General features: G+C 41.4%; 1 protein-coding gene across 2 annotated transcripts in view; it reads right to left on the bottom strand.

The window, feature by feature from the left end:
- Positions 1–20,207, bottom strand: part of rarga (retinoic acid receptor gamma a) — a 77,073-nt gene extending 56,866 nt beyond the window's left edge. Inside the window, exons 1-2 of one of the 2 annotated variants that reach the window (XM_036590713.1) lie at positions 20,065–20,207; positions 439–732 (exon numbers count right to left, since the gene is read on the bottom strand). In XM_036590713.1, coding sequence (XP_036446606.1) covers positions 439–595 — 157 coding nt within the window. In that variant the 5' untranslated portion in view covers positions 596–732; positions 20,065–20,207. Of the gene's footprint in view, positions 1–438; positions 733–19,343; positions 19,432–20,064 lie in introns of those variants that run through there. The other variant, XM_036590714.1, reaches the window with a different exon arrangement.
- Between the last annotated feature and the right edge of the window lie 521 nt (positions 20,208–20,728).

Below are 20,728 nucleotides of genomic sequence, written 5' to 3'. Positions count from 1 at the left end.
TTTCCAATATGTTAAACTCAGCAAATTAACAGAAATCGTCATTTTCTCACTTAGAAAATCAACAAAACATGTACTTTGACCAGCGGTGTCCAAACTTTTGCATATGAATGTACACAGCTAACAACATCGCCTCATACAGTGTGAGTGCGTGCTTCTTTTTTTCCTTCCAGCATCCAGTCCAGCATTTTCTCCTGCTACCAGCCCTGTACAGATACCTGGTATCCGACTGGTGCCATCTGTAGTTATGATATACTGAATCATTTCCTAAAGAATCAGAATCTAATTGAATCACTGTGAGGTCTCACATTTACAGCACGAGAATGCCCACTTCTCAAGCTGATGGAAACATGGTCTGGTTCTTAAAAAGCTTCACAGGCTCCTGGGAGAAGGAGTAAGGAAGAGTGAGAGAGAGAGAGAGAGAGAGGTTCCTGTACTCACACAAGGCAGCCATCTCTTTGGGGAGGTCCGCCCCGAAGCGGCCGAACAGGCTGCTGTTGGCCATCAGGTCAAAGGGGGAGTGGCTCCGCATGGAGTTGAAGGCGAAGGGGTAGACAGCGGGCGGGAAGCCGGGCATGTGGCTGCGGTTGGTTGCCATGGCGACGGCGCAGGCCGAGGCTCTGGTCGGCTGGCCCTGCGGTCCCTGCCAAGCTGCCAGGGTGGGTGATGGGGGGGGTTCACACAGCGACGGTGCTAATCCAAACTGCTCCCGGTCCGGTCCAGTTAGTACTCAACCTGCAAGAGATGGAGCAGAAATAAACATAAATAGGTGAAGAGCAATACAAGAGCATTCATGATGCTTCGCCACATACATACGACAAGCCTGACCACCGCTCCTCTACCTCCTCTACCGGCCAAACAGTGTGTGTGTGTGTGGAGAGGCCATGAGGCACGAAAAGTGCCAGAGAAAGAAGGCGAAGTTGAGGAGCGATGAAAATGAAAGAGGCAGAGCAAGGAAAAAAGGATAGAGGGAGGGGAAAGGAAAATAAGAGAGTGGTTAGGAGAGAGAGCGAGTGAGAGAGAGAGAGAGAGCTGCTCTTGTTTCTGCAGTTTTTGAAAGGCGTCCAGACTTTTGCAGTGCTTCCAGGCTATGCCATATGATTTAAATCACCAGAAACTCCACAAGAAAGGGCCCCTCTGTTTGCGCTGCCAGGCCCAGCTCAGGCCCAGCTCAGGCAGCCAGGCTCCAGGCTGCGGGCCCTGCGCTGCCCCTCTCACCCCACTCCCCCTGGGGCCAGGGGCCCAGACACAGGCCCCACCGCAGGAGGGACAGAGAGAGAGAGAAAGAGAGAGAGACCAGAGCAGGAGGCACAACTGCTTTGCTTTAGATTTGCGCCTACTGAATCTTACTCAACCAAACAATGAATAAATCTTGCTAATATGCATATAATATGCATATTGGCCTGCACTTTATTTTGAGAGTCTCCTATAGATTATCTACAGATGTTCAATGCCTTACCAAGCCATCTAGAGAAACTCAGTTCCCAACAGTGTTAAAACAGTGTATGAAGGTTATTTTGTTGAAACAAAACCTCACATCTTCTAACTGCAAACTCTACAAGAAAAAAACGTAATTTTTAGGTACGTTAGTATTTCATTTCAAGTTTTTTTGAACATTTTATATCAATGTTAACAGTGTAAAGGGTTTAGATAGATTTAAAATGGCAAAAATATGCACATAAAGTAATATGCAAAAGACAAATTTCCACTATAGTGGACATTAAAGTTAATGGAATCCAATCTAATATAACATAATAAAGGACAAGCTGAGCATCTACAAAGCATCTACAGAGAACAGTTAAGATGAAGTGTTAATGCATACTGTCACAACAAAATGGCTTTTTATTCTTTGTCTTTACACCATTTGAAAACTCCAACTCTCCTTTACGTTGTATTTAAATATCACGACGAATGGACCAACAGAAATGCTCCACAATTACTTGGAATAAAGCCTCACTACATTAACATACATGAAAGGCTGACTATTGATTTGCACTATTGCACTACTGATTGTTTTGTTCATGTTTTTAACATGTTTTATGAAGGCTATTTTGTATATTGTTGCCATTGTAATAAAACCTCATATCTCCCAGTTGCTAAATTTACACAAAAATGAATGGTCTATATTTAAGTACGTTAAAGTAATGATGTTTTATACCACCAAATTTTTTTGGTTCATTCATCATAAAATGTTCACAGTGTAAAGGGGAACTGGCATTTTCAGACGGTTTATTAAGATTTACGACAGCGACAATATGCACATAAGGAAAAACTGAAGACAAGTTTCAACTATAGTTGACAATAAATTTAATTTAATCTAATTTAATATAATAAAATAAATGACTCTGTGCTCATACACACATGCATACCCAGCTTTGTGCTGTCCTGTCCGATTTTCGCTTCTCTGAAGTGATTTTATGAGCGAGTGAGGGACTGGCGGCCTGTTCTTTACATGTGGGTTTTCTTTTTTTTCCTTTTTTCAACACGCTGAGCCAAAGAATTCAGAGTTTTCTGGAAGTGCTGTGGCTTTTGCAGCAGGGGGGGCAGAAAGCAGGGGAAAAATCCCACTAACAAATCAGACATAAACAAGGCTTGAACTTACGGATCGGCCGGAGGGAGTAGCACACACTCCGGAGCGCTGGGGGGCACTGGGGGGGGGGCACCAGGGGTGGCCATCTGCCTAGCAAAGCAGCTACAGCTTTCCAACACACACACACACACCACTACATCTCTCTCGCTCTGTCTCTCTCTCTCACAATCACACAAGTTTAAAAGATGCATAGACTGCAAAAAGTTCCACATGCTAAAAACTTTCCTCTCACTGCACGACTTTTTTCTTCTCGTGAACTACATATACACCCACACACCCAAAAACATACACACATAAACTCATGAAGGCCTATACACATAAATGGGACCCTGCTCTTTACATCTCCGGCTCTCTTTCTTTTTCTGTCACATACATGCTCTCGTACTGCAAAAACAAGCAAGAAATCATCTAAAATGTAGTCAATATACCTATTATTTTTCATTATGAGACTGTTGCATAAAACAAAATTATCTACATTATGTCTATCAACCATCAATGCAGTAGTTTTGGTTTTCAAAAAAAAAAAACTAATCTTATAATATTTTCAAAACAATCTCATAATTAAAAATACTGGACATGTTGAGTACAGTTAACATGATTCCACCTGTCATATCTTTTTTGCAGCGCAGATGCAGAATTACGCAACAGTTCAATTCATGTTCATTATCATCATTAACCATTGAACCTTTTACTACTGTTATTATTATTATATAGTTTGTTGTTATACAGTGTATTATTATGTAGTGGATTATTAATACTGTCATTGTTCAGTGATCATTATGATTAAGCAGTAATTCATTGCTGAGTTACTTCTATGAACTAATTAGTAACTACTATAAATTAATATTAATTATTCAGTAACTACTATGATTTATTCACTATCTACTATGAATTATTCCGCAACTACTATGGATTGTTCAATAACTACTATGAATTATTTAGTAACTACTATGAATTATTTAGTAGCTACTATGAATTATTTATAAACTACTATGAATTATTTAGTAGCTACTATGAATTATTCAATAACTACTATGACTTATTCAGTAACTACTATGGATTATCCAGGAACTACGATGGATTATTTTGTAACCATTATGAATTGTATAGTAACTACTATGAATTATTCAGTAATGTGGATTATTCAGTAACAGCTATGGAATATTCAGGAACTACCGTTGACTACTAAGAAAGCATTATGCAAGGAATGTAGTGAAATGAAAGTGAGAAACAGAAGTGTGGGCCCACACGCAGCCCCTTACAGTTTAAGGGCTTAAAACAAAGAAAAGTAAGCACAAATGAAACCAAATCCAACACACAAGACAAGGCAACTAGTAAAGCCCAAAGAATAAAACGAGCCTTCAGCCGTGTCTTAAAAGACACATGGACTGCACAGTTTCATGAGTGCACATGTTAAAAACAACAGACTTCAAGCTTTTCTCTCACTGCTTGAGTTCTTTCTTCTCATGGCTATATGTATGCCTCCCAAAAGCACACACACATACACACACATATATACCCTCCCTGCATGTCTTTCTGGCTCTTTCTCTTTCAACAGAGCCAGTTAATTACAGCCTACTGCTGCAGGCAGCTTCAAACCACCACTAATTTAGAGTTCCATTACAGTAAACTGTTCCACATGTGCATCCCCCGGCTCGGGCAGGCTCGGGTGGCCACGTCTCAGGAAGGAGAGGAGCCCGCCCCCAGCCAGCCAGCCACAGGGCCCTGCCATCTCTCTCTCTCTCTCTCTCTCTCTCTCTCTCTCTCTCTCTCTCTCTCTTTCTCTGCCTCTCTCTCTGGCTTTGCTCATGCCCCTAAACTGTGGAACCATTTTTCTCTTACATATCAGAATGTATTGATTCAACTACCACTTTTGAGAGAAAGCTTATAGTAACAGTTCTGAGAAAATTCAAATTTAAACAATTGTCTTCTTAATTCAAGTGTAGTTGATCAGCCAAGACATACTCAGTGTAGCAATTTTGCTTCAGTAGTTTTGCACTGGAGCTATGAGGCTAATGGAGCTAACAAGTAAATGAAGCTAATAGCTAACAGTTAGCATTGTGTAAACCGCATGCCTAAATCATCACACACTTGCCTTAACCAACAATGAGTTGTTAGGTAAGCTCACATAAACTTGCTTATGTGTATGACATACTGTGATCTATAAAAATGGGCAAAATTCAGGCTTCAAACTGGCTACTACTGAATGTTTGTCCATTTTATATCATGTCACGTGCTGTTTTCATACTGAAAATCTGGCACAGTCAGGATAAAACCAAGTCTATTTAAGATTACTTAACTACTTAACATAATTTAAGGTAAGTGTGATGATTTAGGCAGTTTGCATGATGCTAATTAGTCAGCTATTAGCTTCCATTACTTGTTAGCGGTATTAGTTTCATAGCTGCAGTGCAAAACTAATGAAGCAAACTTTAGACACTAAATGTGTCTTGGCTGATGAAGTACATTTGGTGTAAGGGGAAAATTAGGCAAATTTACTTTAAGACTTTTGGCTTTAAGTCCTATTATGTTTATTTAATTTGTGTTCATGCAGTTTTCATGTGATTTTCTTTGTTCGAGGTCTATTTAGCCTGTTTTGCCTTGTATTTCATTTAAGTTCTCTATTGTGAACAACTTTTTAGAAAAGTTTACATTCTTCTACCCCTCATTCTCTCTGCCTGCCTCTTTTATTCTATCCACCTCTCTCTTTCTCTTTCCCTCTCTGGGTCTGTTTTCCATCCGCTTAGTTCTCCTAAGGGCTCCCCGATTTTTTCCAGCCAAGACCGTGCCCTCACCCCCTTTTTTCTGCCCACACTCCCCCCACCCTCCCTCCCTCACCCCCTCTCTCTCCCTCACCCCCTCTCTCTCCCTCTCTGCTTATACAACGCCGCCCGTGACCCCATAGAACTGTTCCATATGTAACAGATATCATTTGGAAGTCAGCGCTCAAAGAAAGCACACATGGGCTGAAGTTCACACAGGTGCCTCGGAGACTCAGGCCGCTGTAACAGAACAAACACTCTTGAGCGGTTCCAAATACACAGAGAAGAAAACGGTCCCGAGGCCGAATCCACAGCCATTACAGAGTCATTACAAACAGACAATACCATAATTGTGTTTTCCTCACATCTCAGGCAGGACCAGGAAACGCCTGTTTCAAATCGAATGCAGACGTTGTCAGATTTCTGAAGGCTGCTTTGGGAATAGAGGTGAAGCCCATGATGAAGGAGTAGCTCTTCATCACTTTACGCAATTACATGCATATCAAGCCCAAACAATAAACATATACACATTGTGTAAGATGCATTGCATAACATGGCATGCAGATTGTATGATGCTAAGTGATGAGGTATAAACTTACAATATTTTATTTTTAGCCACTTTTCTGCCCTGTTTAGTCACACCCAGTTTCATCCATTACATAATAGGTCTCCCCATTACACAATACTAGCAAGCTGTCAGGGTGAAGACTAGCACATGCTTCCTTGTGACTTGTGAAGCGCCACCACATCTTTCCAAATGGCCTCTCTTTGAACGGACTTGGAGGAAAATGCTAATCGCTAATTCTGTTACGTCAGCTAACAGACACCCAGGTTGAGTAGCATCATGTTGAGTGATGGGGGATGAGGGAGGGCCATCTTACCCACACAGAGAGGGCAAAACCAGTTATGCTTTCTTGGACTCCCATTTGGAGTAAGGGGAAGAAAACTGTGTGAATTAGATTGTTTGGTAAACTACAACTTTTAGACCTCTCATTAAAGTTGAGTGTGGTTTCAACTCCTCTCATCAGTTTGGCGATCTGAGATGCCTCAGAGCTGATTTTCCGCATTTCCAGTGCACGGCGTATAGAAAAAGTAGGGGTGAGAGGGACAGGGAGAGAGAGGAAGAGAGAAAGCAAATTACATCCCAGAATCCTTGAAAGAGAAAAAGGGCAAACAAGATGCCGAGATAAACAGTGGAAAAGAGGGAAAAAAGGAGAGAGTCACGAGCAGGCCTTTTAAAAGAGAACTGATTGGAAAGGGATACATGTTTCTAGAACTTTTCCCCCCAAACACAATAATGAATTAATAAAAGACTTGGCGCCGGCGTGTTTTAATGAGTCACATCGGCCGATCGGCTTTTACGCGGGCTGCGCTGGGTTTATGGGGCGCAGGCTGCACCGAGTGAGCTCATTCCACCCCTCCAACACACACAAACACACATACACACATACATACCCTCAGCTCAGTCTCTGGCACAGCCCCCTGGGCCCCGGGGGCACACACACTCACACTCATACATATACATACCATACACCATACACCCATAAGTACATTCACATATGGTCTCTCATTACTGCTGTATCCTGGCTGACTCCGAGACACACACATACATTTACACACACACACAGAGACTCATTCACCCTCTCTGGCAGCTCTGGTGGGCTTGGGGGGCATGCAGCAGGCAGCCCACCGCAGGCCCAGTGTTTGCAGGGGATTAGGAGCCCGGGCTGGGACTTTCCGCCAACCTCTGCTTTCACCACTGACTTTGGTCTTTCTTTATCCTACGCAGAACAAACTTTTTCAACAGATCATTAGCAGAGCATGCTGAGGCCTATTAGCCTCAGTATGAGAGAATGAGTGAGAGTCAGAAAGGGAGAAAGAGGGAAGAAGAGAAAGAGGACGGTAGGCGTAGGGAAGCTCCTGGCAAGGCTGGCACATTTTGTGTCGACCGAATTGACTCCCAATCCTGGACCTGAAATAGCCCCTCCCCTGCAAACGTTGGCATTTTCCCTGCCTTAGCATATCTGGTCTAAGGAATCAGATGATTAACAAGACCTTCCTGAGTTGAGCTGGGTGGGTACTGTTGTGCAAGGTAGTGGATACCCAGAATTGCTTCCCAATTCTAGTCAATTCACTGCCTTGCACAGTTTCAAGTATTCCCTGCCCTTACACATCTGATCCAGTTCATGAAGATCTTGAGAGTTACCTAATGGATCAGGTGTGTTGAAGAAGGGAATAATCTAAAAAGTACTGGGTACCAAGAATTGGGGTTGAGAACCACTATGTTAGGGCAGGGAAATTTTCTAAAATGTGCAAGGCAAGGGCACTCCAGGACCAGGGTAGGGAACCACCATTCTACAGTACCGTCAGGAGCACTTGATTGATGGACCTGATGACGCACCCTCTCCTGAGGCGCCGAAGGTTGCCACAGCGAAAGGGTGAGCGGGTCGTGTTTGGGGTAGAGTATCCCAGGAGTAGAGTATCCTTTTCTTTCAAGAGTGAAAAGTACCTCGCAGGGATCAGGTGTCGCTACTCTCGCATTCTCCCGCGGCAAAAACAACCACTTGAGTCTTAACTGTTGAGCCATCACACAATTGGCCACAGTCAAATGTGCCACAGTCAAAAGCAAACAAAAAAAGAGACAAGAAGAAAAAGACGAAGAAGCAGGGCGAGGCGTCATGGGAGGAAATAAGAGAAAGAGCTGAGGGCGAGAGTTTTTCTCTCTCTCTCTCACACACACACACACTCATTCTCTCTCCCTGGCTCTAACCGCCAGCCATTCTTACCCTGGTGCTGTGACAGATTTGGGATGGTACAGCGGTTTGGATTCATTTCCTGCCTTGCTCACTCCCTCCAAATATTTCCACCCTATAGTCTTAAATCTATGCCTTAACCCTTCTTCAAATTTCCACATTAGCTTTCCATCGCCCGTCATTCCTATAAGACACCCCGGCTTTCAGAGGTGCCTAACCACTGCCTGGAGACTTGGAACAGGACGGGTTTTGGGGAGGCAGGGGGGAGTGGGGGGTTCCAGGCACGGGATGTGCGGTCTCAGATCAAACCCGGAACGGGTGAGGCATTTTAGGCTTCTGAGAAAGAACCCCAGCTCATTTATTTTGCAAAACCACAACTGTTCCATTCCAAAAATGGATGTTTTGCAGGGAGTGAAAATTTTGCTTCAACGCTTCCACAGCCAAAAGAGGGGGGAAGTAAAAAAAAGGAAAATGCTGAAAGAATGCCGTCACAACTTTCACCTGAGGATATTCAGAGTAATGAAATCAAACCTATGGTATTGGTAACTGCAGGGTAAGAGATCTCTGGCAGACTCTGCTTTCTCCTCTAACACTCCAGAGTAAAACTTGCCTACTCCTGCTCCGTGTGCACACATGCTTCACATCCTTTATTGCACAAGATCCGCACAGTGATTCAGAGCATGAAACACATGCGCCGACGGTTTTAACATACTATTTCTGTCACTGTGCCTTTAAGACTTATATATGTAAATGTTCTCTGTTCTGATTTGCTCCCCTGTACTTTGCCTCAGCCAAGGCTGGAATGGACTAAAGAAACTGCTAAGTTCAGACTGAAATCTTCAGAGTTGTCGGATACACTTCAGCTACACCTTCTGGATATCTACATCGTTCGGCAGGATGAAATGATACAATTGCTTACCGAAAGCCAGGAACAGCACAATGTTTAATCGTTTTCCCACAATTCCCGCTCCAGTAACTGAGCTAAATACTGTCTGAAGTAACAGCACTCTTTATCACTTCACAATGATCGGGTGGACTAAACTGCTGACTAACACCTGGAGGTAATAAAACAAGCAAAACAAGCTAGCGAGCACAATGCTATCATTTGTAAACAGAGCAGTTTTCCATTTGAGGTGTCTATTTTTACCATGTGCAGTGTGTTGCCTGCACACACAACACAAACACACACCTACATGCTTAATTTGAGTTTTTGGTGGGGTTTTATCAGCCATGCTAGCCTATGTTACATCTATGGGCTAACAAACTAAAACTAACTCCATCAGACAATGTTTACCAGTGCACCATCGTCCCCTACTCTAGCTGTCTTGGATTGGTTTAAGAATTTCACAGCCAGTCTGTTTCCTCCCTAACAAGCAAGCCATGGCATCTTAGCAGGGTTATGACATCACAATCATGATACATTTAATTAAGCAATAGAACATGAGATGGAGTTTGTTATTGCGAAATTATTCGCTATAACACGTGACCTCAAGTGTTCTATTGCTTTTATACAGCAGTTAAATAAATAAAGTAAGAAATTAATAAATTGGGCACTGAACATGGCTTTTAATATGTTTTAATGTGAGCAATTCCTTCCACCAAATTACAGTTCCTTAACAAGCAGCTTGTTGCTACATCAGAGTAACGAGCTCCGCTCACTCGCTGCACAGCCAGTTGTTCGTTCCCCAGCTCCACACAGACCAACTGACAGTTTGGGAATTTAGTGCAGTCTCATTTTCAGAGTCTGACCAAATCGGTTGTAGGTCAAATGTGATCTTAAAAGTGTCCATTTTCTGTTTGTGGCAAAGTAAGAAGTAAAAACGCTCAAATGGCTTGAGCGTCTCCTAGAGCTGACAAAGTCATTGCTTAGCAACGGCGTCTCAGCGGAGTGATACAGTGTTTGTGAAAAACCCGTGATGTTTTGGCGAAATAACAGCACGGTTAGAACGCTTCTCAACCAATCAGCTTGCGTGGCTGGAAGTAACTGTTGTATATTTTCCAATATATGAGCCCTATAATAGGAAAATGGAACAAGCTGCTCTAGGACTGTTTATAGTTGACTATTCAGGAACAGAATAAAAGGTATTTATATCCTGCGTAAAAGTTTGAGGACACGTGCACGACATGCCTTTACATTTGGAGCTCTTGTTGGTAAATTAATTTGTCTCCATGTTGTGCCATGGCGACATTAAAATAAGACGGTGGTGAAATCACAGCGCCATAAACTCCCATAAAAATGCATGTGGATCCAATTGAGCAAAGATGCTTGAATGCGAAATGTGTTCTGTGAAACATTTGGCTTGGTGCAAGAACGCCTTGAGGCTAGGTGAGGTTCGAGCGGTCACGAGGTGGGTCAACACACACCACTGCAGGCTGAGCATGAGGAGCACAGGCCAGACATCATTAACACACGCACAGCAATTTTATGCTTTTTTGTTTAATGATCCCTTTTTAAGTGTTATTTCTTTCTGTCTGGTTGTTTTTCTCCCTGTCTGTCTTCCTTCTTTGTCTGTCTTTATTTCTGTCTCCCTTATTTTGTTTAACATTCTACCAAATTGGTTCAAACTGCAGTCCCACAGGAACAAAAAAAAAAAAACCCTTTTAATAAAACAAAGAAGTATACAGGCCTTGTATGTTTACTAGGATTATAATATGATCCATTTAAACCAAAGGCATTAATTGAAACAATAAGAAGCTAAATACATATAATATTATAATTTGTAGTGTACTTTTTGTTGGGAGGGGTCTATCCTAAACCCTAACCCCTAAATTTCAACTTTTGAAAATAACAGTAAAGGGTTTTTTCCTACCTTTTCTTCAATGTCATTTTTAAAAAGAACTTTTTAATTTCCTTAAAGTGAAGTTTTATCAGGAGTTTCTATATGAGTTTAGTTTAAAAAAAAACTTTATTCAAACAATGCTGTGCCATGTTTTCATGTCACTACAGAAACATAAAAGTTTTAGTCTGTAGACGGAGCCTTATTCTAGCCACACCCCTGCATTTTAGAGCAGGGACTGAGACTGCATCCCTCTCCCTCATGGCCACATGGTGAGCAGTAAGATCCCATTGTTACGTAAACGCGTAAATGTGTCCCAAAATCTGTGTGAACCTTAAGAATTGTCATTACCGAAACACATATTTTCTGCAATTAAGTATACTTTTTTTGTGTTTTAGTGAAAACATTGTCATTTTATGTGTGCACAGCTGTTTGCTAGCCATGTAATGGTTAGCGTTTCTGAGTTCTGCTCAAAATTGGCTAAAATCATCACTGCTGAAACATTCAGTAAAGTTTTGATAGTGTTACGATTGTTTTGTTAGTGACAAAAATTGAATGTTCAATCATTTGTTTTACTGAAATAAAGCTAATTAAGGCATAGGTAGGCCTGTCACAATCACTACATGATCATCTGAACACGATTATTTATATTGTGATAATTGCAATTATTTAATCTGGCCGCAATTATTTTTTAAAGTCATTAAATTTCACAATCATATTGTTTTGCCAAGAGCATTAGGTGAGCTAGATGAGTTTTCATTACTCAGCTCGAGCCAAATAAATGTAAATAAAACACTTCTTTTTGCTAACTTTTCTTTTTCTGATTTAAAGTTCTTACTTTTAACTGTGTGCTTTAAAATGTTGTTTGATAATTTGCTACCTAGTACAGCTAACTGTAGCTTGCAGAACAAAAGTGTTCGTACACCTTTTCAGTCTCAAGAGAAAAATGAAATCTTCGGTAGAACATATAACTGTAGATACTTGTCCCACACAGTACAGTGCAGTGTAAAGAGCTAGTTAAGCAAGATAACTAATAAGCCAATTTAACTGCTTTAGATTTGTACTTTATTAGATGCATAAAATGGAACAAAACAGCAGATTAAATTGTTAATCTCAATTTTTATGCGACAATTAATCATCAGCTAACATTTCACGATTGAGACAGGCCTAGGTATAGGGTCACTCAAAGTAAAAGGCTTTTAGTCTAAAGTCCAAATCAGTTAAAAACCCAAAATCATTTTTAAAATGTGACGCTAAAAGCACATTTTGTCAAAAATATCATCATACATATTATGAAAATGTTTTAAAGTATCCTGATATATTATTTTTTCCAAATCACCCACCCCTGCTTTCTTGCTAGCTTTCTTACTGTTGGTCGATATGTATTTCTTGCTGTTTGTCATTGTTTTTCTTGCTATCTGTCTTTCTTCGTGTCCATGGTTGGTTTTAAAGAGGTGGCTGAGGTGGCCAGTGCCTTCCATGCAATCTGACTGGCCACCCCAAAATGTGACCCCAAAATTTCTGCCATGTCATTGGCTTCCACCTCGCTGATGGGCAGGCATTTACACTTTTAAGAAGAGAGTTGTTTTGATGCCAGCAGAACAACTGTCCAATCGCTCTCTGTCTTTCTTACTGTCTATCCATCTTTCTTGCTTGAGGTCTGTCTTCCTTTCTCATGGCCTTTCTTTACTACTGTACATCTTTCTTTCTGTCTACAGAAAATTTAATGGCCAATGTCCTTTTTTGGGAAAGAGGGTTACCTGTACGTGAATACACCACTAATTTACAGAAATAAAGTGAAAATTCATAAAAACATATGATCACCTTTATTTCACAGATAATTGCTTTTATTTTAAGGGTTGTTACTGCTATGGCAAGTGTATATGTCTTTGTGTCTGCCCTGCGATGGACTGGCGACCTGTTCAGGGTGTTTCCTGCCTTCCGCCCAATGACCGCTGGGATAGGCTCCGGCATCCTCCGCGACCCATAAGGATAAGCGGTTTAGAAACTGTGTGTGTGTGTATGTGTGTACTGCTAGGGCCTTTACACACCAAATGCGACAGTAAATTAATTTGAGCACATGTATGACTAATCACGTCTTGAACACTAAATGCCAACAGCGAAAATGGGACATTATTTTACTCAAACTTATCATTTTGCTATTGGCATGCCAACAACCAAAATGACAGACTGGTCCCAGCAACTAGAATCTTTTCTCCGTTTGTGCTCTGCTTTGTCACAGATGCTGTTACTATCTCCAGAAGCAGCTCAAACGGGGTACAAACTGAGTTACAGACATCTACATGTGAAAGCTGTCATAATGTGTTCTCTCTCCGTGCTCCCCACCCAATCTCATCATTTGCCCGCTTTGATCAGTGGCTGCGTGCTTTATGACACTCCAGCTGACGCTTGGCATTGCACATAGTGACTGTGTAGCAAATCTTTGTCACTCGACGATATTCTGCTGGTTTGTTTGATTTTGTCACAGCGCAAATAATATGGCAAATATGTGTATATCTGATGCATAAAATTGCGTCTGAATATTTTGCGTTTTCACATAATTTATTCACCTCACATTCAGTGTGCAACAGGCTTGAACTAAAGACACTATTGAAGGCATACTTTTACTGTTGGCAGGTGCTTGACTTTTACCGTTTTTTTAGAGCGCATCTTTCCTTATTACTGTGTTTTTCTTTCTTACTGTGTCGGTCCTTCTATTCCACTCTCTGTCTGACTATCTTTCTCATTGTGTGCCTGCTTCTCAGTCTGTCTGTCATCTTTACTTACACCCATTCTTTCGTTCTGACTCTCTGCCTGTCTCTCTTTAGGTCTGCCCATCATCCTATCTTACAGTCCTTCTCTCCTGCTGTCTGTGTGGCTTTCTTTCAGGTTCTCCATTCTTTCTTTCTTCCCTCCTCTGCCACTGTTCACCTGTACTTTAGGCCTCTGTCTCGCAGCAATAATAAACTAAAACTAAAATACTGTCTCGCGTAACAGGTCGGCCTCCAAATTAAACAAAGCATTTCGCTGTCATCCACCTGTCATTTTATCATAAGCCTTTTTAATGCAGAAGATAAAAGTGACACATCTGAATTCCTCAGCTGTAGGTGGGCGAGCAGCTTCCGGCAGCGCCGCGTATTCCATCGATTAAAACCGAGCTGTCACCCGGTTGCTCCTGGCACCCGGCAAGCATTCTTCACGCCCTGTAAACCCGACTCTGGCATGGCAAACAAACCTGATGCCATTCATCATCCGTCACTTGAAAATGGCTTGTCCTGAAGTGATAATTCGAGTAGCGGAAGAATCAAATAAATTGTCCTATAATCACAAGCTTGCGTGAGAGCTTCTATTTCTGTCCGCCTCTTGCTAATGCCAATAACAGTGTCATATCAAGCACTTCACACAATGTATCATTTTTCACTGGCGCAGGGCGGGACGGGTTTTGTCACTAGTGTACAACCTGTCCTTAAAAGCTGCTGTCAATCAAAGCTCACACAAAACAAAACAAACAGTCAGGACGCGACAGGGAGGGTTGGTGTGCTCTATTTCGGGTGGCAGAGTAGCACATGTATAAAAGAGTGTATAAAAAGGCTGGAAAGAATGGGTAGAGAGAGAGAGAGGGGAAAGAGAGGGAGGAATAAAGCACTTGGTGGCACCACTGAAGTCATGACAGCTCTATTCCATGATGTGATCTTCAGCTTCGGTGGGGAAGAGAAGAGTGGAGAGCAAAGCAGAGGATGAATGAATGAAAAGTATCCTTAAAGGAAAACTTTAGTAATCCAATTTACACACGTTTCCCTTTACTGAAGGTCTTAAGTTTGCGCCTTTAGATGTGCACTGTGGCTACAAGGCTAACGTAGCAAGTAATGGAAGCTTATGCAAAGTAATTAGCATTGCACAAACTTCAGCCTAAAAAAATCTCAGCTTTAAAGTTGTTAAAGGTGCAATGCGGCCTAAAATTTGCATTTAGTAATTAATTTGTTGTGTTGTGCAGTATTGTAGGACATCAGCCTCATCAGTTTGACACACTATTTGAGCTTTTGTTTCACCCTTTCTGCCAGAGGAAAGCAGTTGTCTTTTTGCAAAACTTCTGGATACATAAAGTAAGTGGACACCCCTAATTATTAAGTTCAGGTGATTCAGCCACACCACTGCTAACAGGTGTATGCAATCGCCATAGACAAACACTGGTAGTAGAATAAGCTCATTGACTTTAAACGTATCACTGTCATAGGATGGCACCTTTGCCACAAGTCAGTTTGTAAAATGTTCTCCCTGCTAGGTCTGCTCTGGCCAACTGTACGTCCTATTATTATGAAATTGAAGCGTCCAGGAGCAACAACAGCTTAGCCACGAAGCGGTAGACCACACAAACTTCCAGATTGGGGCTGCCAAGCACTGAAGTGCGTAGCATGTAAAAATCGCCTATCTTCTGCCACATCACTCATTACAGAGACTGTCTCTGGAAGCAACACCAACACAAGAAATGTGCATCAGGAGCGCAATGAAATGGGTTTCGATGGCCAAGCAGCTGCACACAAGCCTAAAAAGGGGAGCAACTCCACATTAATGCCCATGGTTTTAAAATGGGATGTCCAACAAGCATATAGGCGTGAAGTGTCCACATACTTTTGGCCATAGAGTGTACATGTTCAGAAGAGGTTTCCCTAATCTTTAAAATGGAAAATCTGCTCTATAGACTACTATAATACGGCTGTAAGATGCAAGTAGCCATGTTTAAAACAGATGTAGCATTATTTGCGTTTTTCGTGTTAACTGGAGAATCCCTTTATAAAGTCTCAAAAAACCTGTTTATGCAGTTTCTGAGATTGTATGACATACTTCTGTCTTTAATAACCATCAAAAATACTTGTGGCTTTAGCTGCGATATGCTTTTGCCCATTTTTATACTTGTTAGCTACATTAGCCTTCTAGCTCTAGTGAAAAAGCAAGCAAATATGTCTTGGCTGACTGATGACATTAGGAATAAGTGGGGGAAAACTGCAAATCAGATTTTTCACTGAACTACTACTCTAAATATTAATGAAAACTAGTGAAGAACGGAGCAGTTTGGGTTTATTTGAGCTCGTGTTATTTCTCCACATATATCAGGGGACAGTGGCTGCTTGATGAACAGAATCCTTGTACGATGACCACTCTGATTGCGGCCATGGTTCGTTACATAGAGTAATCAGACAAGAAATCAGATTTAGAAAAACAAACGAGGCGGCTGCCGAGCTGGGCCAGCCATTTCAGGGGAACACGGTTTATTTAATCAGGTCATCAGAGGCTAATAGATGGCTCTCATTACAGTAGCCCTGCCACAGAGGAGCATTCACACCCGCGCATATAAACACATGTACAGACACCACACGTTTAATAGCAGTCCTAACATGAACACACACTTACAAACGGCTTCTAAGAGCAGATGTTCAACTTTCACGCAGGCACACATAAAGCTTTATACACACACAGCCCAAGACACATTCTTACACACCTGCAAAAATATACAAGGGAAATAGTGATCTGATGGCTTCCTTCATAATTATAGAGTAGAGACAGCGCACCCCCCCCCTCAGTTTCCCCCCTCATACCACCTGTCTGGCCCCTCCCTGCCACTTGCGCTCGATTGGCCCCTGAATTCCTAACAGAGACGGAGGTGCTCTGTGGGACCGCCGAGAGGAGCACAGAGCTAGGCACTCCAGCAGTGGGGTGGTCTTGCCATAAAAATGCCTTCTAAAAGACACCGGTGTCAAAACAGGTTCTCTCATGCAAAGTCATTCAATCTAGTACAATATAAAAATACAGTAAAATATACACCTGGAATCACTTATTAATAGTTTTTTCTATTTTACTCAATAATAACACACACGATGTAGGTAAAAATACTGCAAACTAGAAACTAAAAAGCATTTTAGACACTTTTTTTTAACATTGCATTGCTTGGGAAGAAAAAAACACTAAGTTCTTTGGAAGTTATACATAATATGCTGTTACTATCAAATTACAGTAATTTTTTGTTAAGCTATTCCCCTTAAGGTTTAAAGGGCTCATATCATGAAATAAAATAGTTTAATGTACTATGTAAACATTGCAGTCCATACAGTCCATACTTGCGAATAATGATTCAAAAACAGCTTGTTTTGAACTCACTGTTTTTGTGATGTCACAACAACCAGCACATTTTCATGTATCTGCCAATTCAGCCTGTAGCAGTTTAGCTCCACCTTTTCATGAAGAACTTCTGAAGCGTTTCAGATCAGACTGCTGTTAGAATGAGGCACAGTACGGGGCAGCCAATCAGAACAGACATAATTTAAGTGTATGGATCTTAAAGGTACAGTAGCAAAAACAACTTCATTCTAAAATACTAAGAGTTTAAGGGAAGTAAGAAAATTGCCACATTACAATGATTTACGACTGCTTTTGGTACATAAAACCAAGTGGACCATGGAGGAAAAAAAATAAAATAGACGAAAATGCAGGATGTGGGCCTTTTACACATAATGTTTTAAACATAAAGCATTCTGAACGTTATTTTTACTATAACATCATTCTTTATGCTATACAACTTTATCTTGATTTTTTATGGAATCTTCTACAACTCTGGACACAGTTTTATTATTTATTATTCAGCTACTAATTATTAATTCCTACTAATTATTTGAAACATGAAGTGTCACATACTGGAAAAAAATGGTAATCTACAAAAGTGACTATGTGGTAACAAGCAAATTAACTGGTTTTATTAAAGTCAAATTAATACTTTGAATAAACCACTGATTCATTTAAAGTATTAATTTGAGTTGAATAAAACCAGTTAACTTGCTTGTTACCACATAAAATCACCTTTTTAGGTTGAACTGATGAGCCATTTTTTCAGTGCAGCACTAGCATACTATTAACATTTTATGCTTTTTTTACAACCAACTTGGCCTTATATTAAAAAAACAACAGATCCCAAACTTCTGAATGGCAAACTTTTGAATAGTATGCCTGTAATATAAATCCCAAGATCAATCGTTTTAAACAGTTTTCTTGGCTGCGTAAGTACCTTATATGTCGTATGGAGACCATATTAAGCATATTACTCATTTCTGACTTGAGGCTGAGTGGACGGATGCAATTGATGATGCTATATTTAATCTGTTTACTCGCAATCACTTGAGGAATCTGTGCTGTTCCACTAGGCAGCAAACAGAAGCCGCATTTTAGCTGCTGGAGCTTTGGATGATGGTGGAACGTGAATATCTGGTTTGACAATAGTTTGTTGCTCTTTGTGACAAGGCCTTTTGTTCTTGCTCGTGTAAACTCAGAGTTGATCTGAGAGACATAAACAGCTCGGGAAAAAAAAAAAAGAGAAAGAAGCTAGGGCATTCCACTAAAGTTAGGACCTGACTGTGTGCTTGTGCTTTTTTATGACTGTGGGGTTGAACTGCTGGCTCTGTTGTTAGCAATGTGTTTGTTTCTCAGGCTCCTCCTCAGCCCAGATTGTTGCTGGATGTGTTAACTAGCATTCCGTCACACATTAAAAATAAACACAATATGCTTTTGCGAAGAGACTGCATTAACCACTGACATTCAGTGCATTAGCATATAGCACTTAAGAAGCACTTAAAACTCAAAGCTTTTATTTTGGTTAAATAGCCAAAAAATGTTTACATGTCCAAATTTCCTCTTATCTAATTCTTACCTCCTCATAATTCATAGGTGGAATAAATAATACACTCAAGGTGCAGAGGTTAAGACATTTATGCTGGAGAAGCCATAAGAGATCATAACAAACCAGCTGGAATCATTACACGGGTCAGTGAAAGACATTTATCACTGTAGCTCCTGTTGTTTCGGGAGTCCTTTCCGTGAAAAGTGACGTGGGAAAACAGAATTAAAAACAAAAGTAAACAGCAAGATGGTGAGAATACTTACACCTACGTATCATTCAAGAGTTTTCCTACCTATAGTTCACAACTAGAGGCGGGTAGTAACTAGTTATGTGCAGTTAAGTTACATTTTTAGGTATATTTGTATATTTACCATTTAGCCATTCATACTGAGTTACTGCCTATTTGGCAGTTTGGTTTCATTTTGTTCTACTGGTTCATCTGATACTCTTTTACTCACACACTCTTCAAAATAAAGGTTCCAACATGGTTCTTGGTTTGGACATTGTTGGAAAACCACTTTAATTGATTATGAGGTAAAAAAAATGGTTCTTCACATTTACACCGCCCATTTACAAAAGCTACACTCACTGAAAGATTAGCAGTGGATACCAAAAGTGGCACAAAACAACTATTTTTGCACGAATATTTCTGAGAGTGTTTGCGCTAGGCTACTTTTACTTCTTCTAGATTCACTATGTCAACAAAGCAACAAGAGAGAGTGGGTTGAGTATGGGTTTCAGCTGCTCTACCCACTTAAGTATACACCAACCAGAGTAGCAAATAAAGCTACAGTGCCATACCTGGGCAGGTCCGGACTATTGAACGATAGCAAAGCTTGTCTTGATTTGCAGTTTTCCCCGAGACAAGTACGAGTAAGCGGTCTCACGGATCCACAACAGTTGTGCAATGTGGTTCAGATGCTGAGGAACCTGCTCACCTGGCTGTGCGTAAACGTCTAGCAGTCACCGACGTCTTGCCACAGACTGACAGGTCAAACTGCACTGAGATTTACGGCCGGCAAAAAAAAGTCTTGGAACAGACACAACACAATGGCTGTTTAAGAGCACACGGCCAGTACAAACACTCCACACATATGCTGAGAGTATCCGCTCACACGCGCATCGTGACCCCCATGCTATGTTCTATTTAGGGGTCCAAGCACTAATTGTGATGTGATGTCTCGTCTTCGCTAACAGACACTCAAACTAGACAGGCAGCACTCTTGGTGATGTGCGCACACACTGTAGAATCAAAGGGTGGAAAGTTGCAGAGACTAGCGTACGGAAAGTGTGATCGCTTTTTCTCTCCTTTCACTCTTTCACGCTCGCTGTCTCAATCTCTGTCTTCAATTAAGGCTGTCAAGTTTTGGTTACCAAAAAAAAAGGGGGCTTTCTTTCCTTTTCTCGAACGCTCGCTCTCTGAGAGCAGAAAGGAGAGAGGAAGTCAAAGAAAAAAAGAAAAAAAAAGGAGGGAAAACAAATGAAGACATTGTTTGGAAAGTTTCCTGAGAGCCAAACTCACCCACTCTTGCGCCGTTTCACTGGCCAGAGACTTTTCCCAGCTTGCCCCGAGAGTAGAGGAAGCGAGCACTCTCCGCCTTCACTCCAGTCCCTTTGGCTGCGGAGGCACGGCAGCAAACCAACTCATTTCTCTCTTTTCTTTCTCCCTCCCTCCTTCCCTCCCTCCCTCCCTCCCTCCCTCTTTCGTTTCTCCCTCCCTCTTTCCACAGGCACACACTCTCCATGTCTCTCAGTAAGAAATAATTACGCTCCTGATTCATAAACGCTGCGTGGGTCACATGACCTAACACTTCAAATATACAGTGCATTTTTTTCTTTTCTCCGCAAGACACAAAATGCCTCAAGGGAAGAAAAAAAAGAGAGGCACAGAAAAGCTTAAGTTTCTGTTTTTAATTCCCCTTCTCCTTCTCCTTCTCCTTCTCTATCCTGTTTTCTTCACCTCGTTCTCCCTCTCTTGGAGAAACTGACAAACACTGAACAATGCAGCGATTTTTAGCATGGCAATAAGGAACTCATTTAGAAGTGCTGGACACAGTCGTAGCTGACTGAAGCCTCAGGGTTTTTCCTCCTCCCCCTCCTTCACACAATTCCATAACAGTATTCTACCAAAGCACACCGGCTACAAAAACATATAGAGGAAACCAGAGCCATAAAGTGTGCGCCGA

Source organism: Colossoma macropomum, unplaced genomic scaffold (assembly GCF_904425465.1).
Source record: "Colossoma macropomum unplaced genomic scaffold, Colossoma_macropomum, whole genome shotgun sequence".
Taxonomy (NCBI): domain Eukaryota; kingdom Metazoa; phylum Chordata; class Actinopteri; order Characiformes; family Serrasalmidae; genus Colossoma; species Colossoma macropomum.
This window is presented reverse-complemented; position numbering and strand designations above follow the sequence as displayed.